The 1,686-nt window shown below is 45.0% G+C and overlaps 1 protein-coding gene across 2 annotated transcripts in view; it reads left to right on the top strand.

Moving 5' to 3' along the window:
- The first annotated feature begins 1,422 nt into the window (after positions 1–1,422).
- The window catches only part of LOC110287764 (F-box/WD repeat-containing protein 15-like), a 16,767-nt gene continuing 16,503 nt past the window's right edge, over positions 1,423–1,686 (top strand). For both annotated transcript variants that reach the window (XM_021154306.1, XM_021154305.1), the window contains exon 1: positions 1,423–1,543. In XM_021154306.1, coding sequence (XP_021009965.1) covers positions 1,454–1,543 — 90 coding nt within the window. In that variant the 5' untranslated portion in view covers positions 1,423–1,453. The remainder of the gene's footprint in view (positions 1,544–1,686) is intronic.

The raw sequence follows: 1,686 nt of genomic DNA, 5'->3' as shown, positions 1-1,686 counted from the left end.
TAATCAGATCTGCATCATGAATGGAAAATACCCATTGTTTAGGTGTCTGGGGTAACAAAGCCTCATGTCTGTTATGAGGAGTTACAACAGCTCTGCATTGGAACATCTAAATCAGTCACTCAGAGAATGAAGCCAGGGCCATCCTCTGGCTAAGCAAACAGAAAGGTCAAAGCCAGGCATTGTGGCACATATCTTTCATCCCATCACTTGGGAATCAGAAGCAGACAGATCTGTAAGTTTGAGGCCAGGATTATATATCAAAATCCAGGCTAGTCGGTCGGGGTAGATAGTAAGACCTTGTCTCAAAATCAAATAAAGGAAAGAAAAAAAGAAGAGAAAACTGAGCAATTTAGCACAAGGAGGCCTCTAGGTGCTTTCAGGGGCTGTACACATATATACACATATATACACACACATTGTGTGTGTGTGTGTGTGTGTGTGTGTGTGTGTGTGTGTGCATGCGTGCATGTGTCCATGGTGTATGTGTGTGCACTCTATCATAGTGTTAGATTCATTGAGTTGTTGTCTTAAAGGACAAAGAATCACAGTTTCCAGGGTCCAGGACCTAAGCTCAACCTGTGGATGCACAGGAGAAGGTAATTTTAGAATGAAAATACATTCACAAAGAATCACAGTTTCCAGGGTCCAGGACCTAAGCTCAACCTGTGGATGCACAGGAGAAGGTAATTTTAGAATGAAAATACATTCTGATTTCTACTTAGGAATATAAACAGCATGAGTGAAATCAGCATGACACTTTTACTTTTCTCTTTTTAATAAAACAGTCATTTTCCTCTCCTTGGCCTAGACTGGCCTGCAATTCATGTGCAGTACATGTAAAAGTATATGCAGGAGTGCCTATGCCTGTGTATGTGCAGAGACCAACAGGAAACATCAGGTGTCCTCTGTGACCCCCACTTTCTACTAGAGAGCTAAGTACACAAGCACATGATCTCAGAGGCTGTGCAGGTACAGAGAGGTGGGTCCTGCTGATCTAACTCAGGTCTCAAAGTGGACATGAACATGGAAACCAGATTCCCTACACCAGAAATTTGGAGAAACCTAACGGACTTCACATAAGCAATTGAACCTCTTGAAACTTAGTGTGTTACTCCAGATTTTCTAGAAAGTTCTGACAAGTACATCACCAATCAGGGCCACCCCAGATCATGTGCTTTTGGTCTCCAGAGGGCCAGGAAGGGGTTGTTGAGCTCATCTAGGCACTGAAAATCACTGTGGAGTGAGTTCAGGTGTGAGCGCTCTCAGCTGAGTGTTTTTGGCTGCAGTGAGGGAGGCTGGGAGTCAGGCTGAGAGTCTACGCAGGTGCAGCTTGCTCCAACCAAAACCTGATGGCCTGTGGTTGGCAATCCTGTGAATACTTTGGCCAAGTCTTTAAAATTAGATCAAGCTGGGGAGGAGAAAGAAGAGTCAGTGTGGACTTAGGCCACTGAAGATGGAGATCCATTTACCTAGTTTGCCGATGATGGAAATCCTCTCCTATCTGGATGCCTACAGTTTGCTACAGGCTGCCCAAGTGAACAAGGTAAAAGCTCCTTGGCTGAACTCCTCCATTGGGTGCACCCTACATGAGGCCCTTTGACCTTTCCCACTCAGTCTTGCAGTCTTAGATACCCCAGCATCACACTCACACAGCCTGGCTTCATTCTTTCCTCCCACCCTTCCTTC

This window comes from Mus caroli, unplaced genomic scaffold (genome assembly GCF_900094665.2).
Source record: "Mus caroli unplaced genomic scaffold, CAROLI_EIJ_v1.1 scaffold_17703_1, whole genome shotgun sequence".
Taxonomy (NCBI): domain Eukaryota; kingdom Metazoa; phylum Chordata; class Mammalia; order Rodentia; family Muridae; genus Mus; species Mus caroli.
Note: the sequence above shows the minus strand (reverse complement) of the source record. Positions and strands in the feature narration are given on the sequence as shown.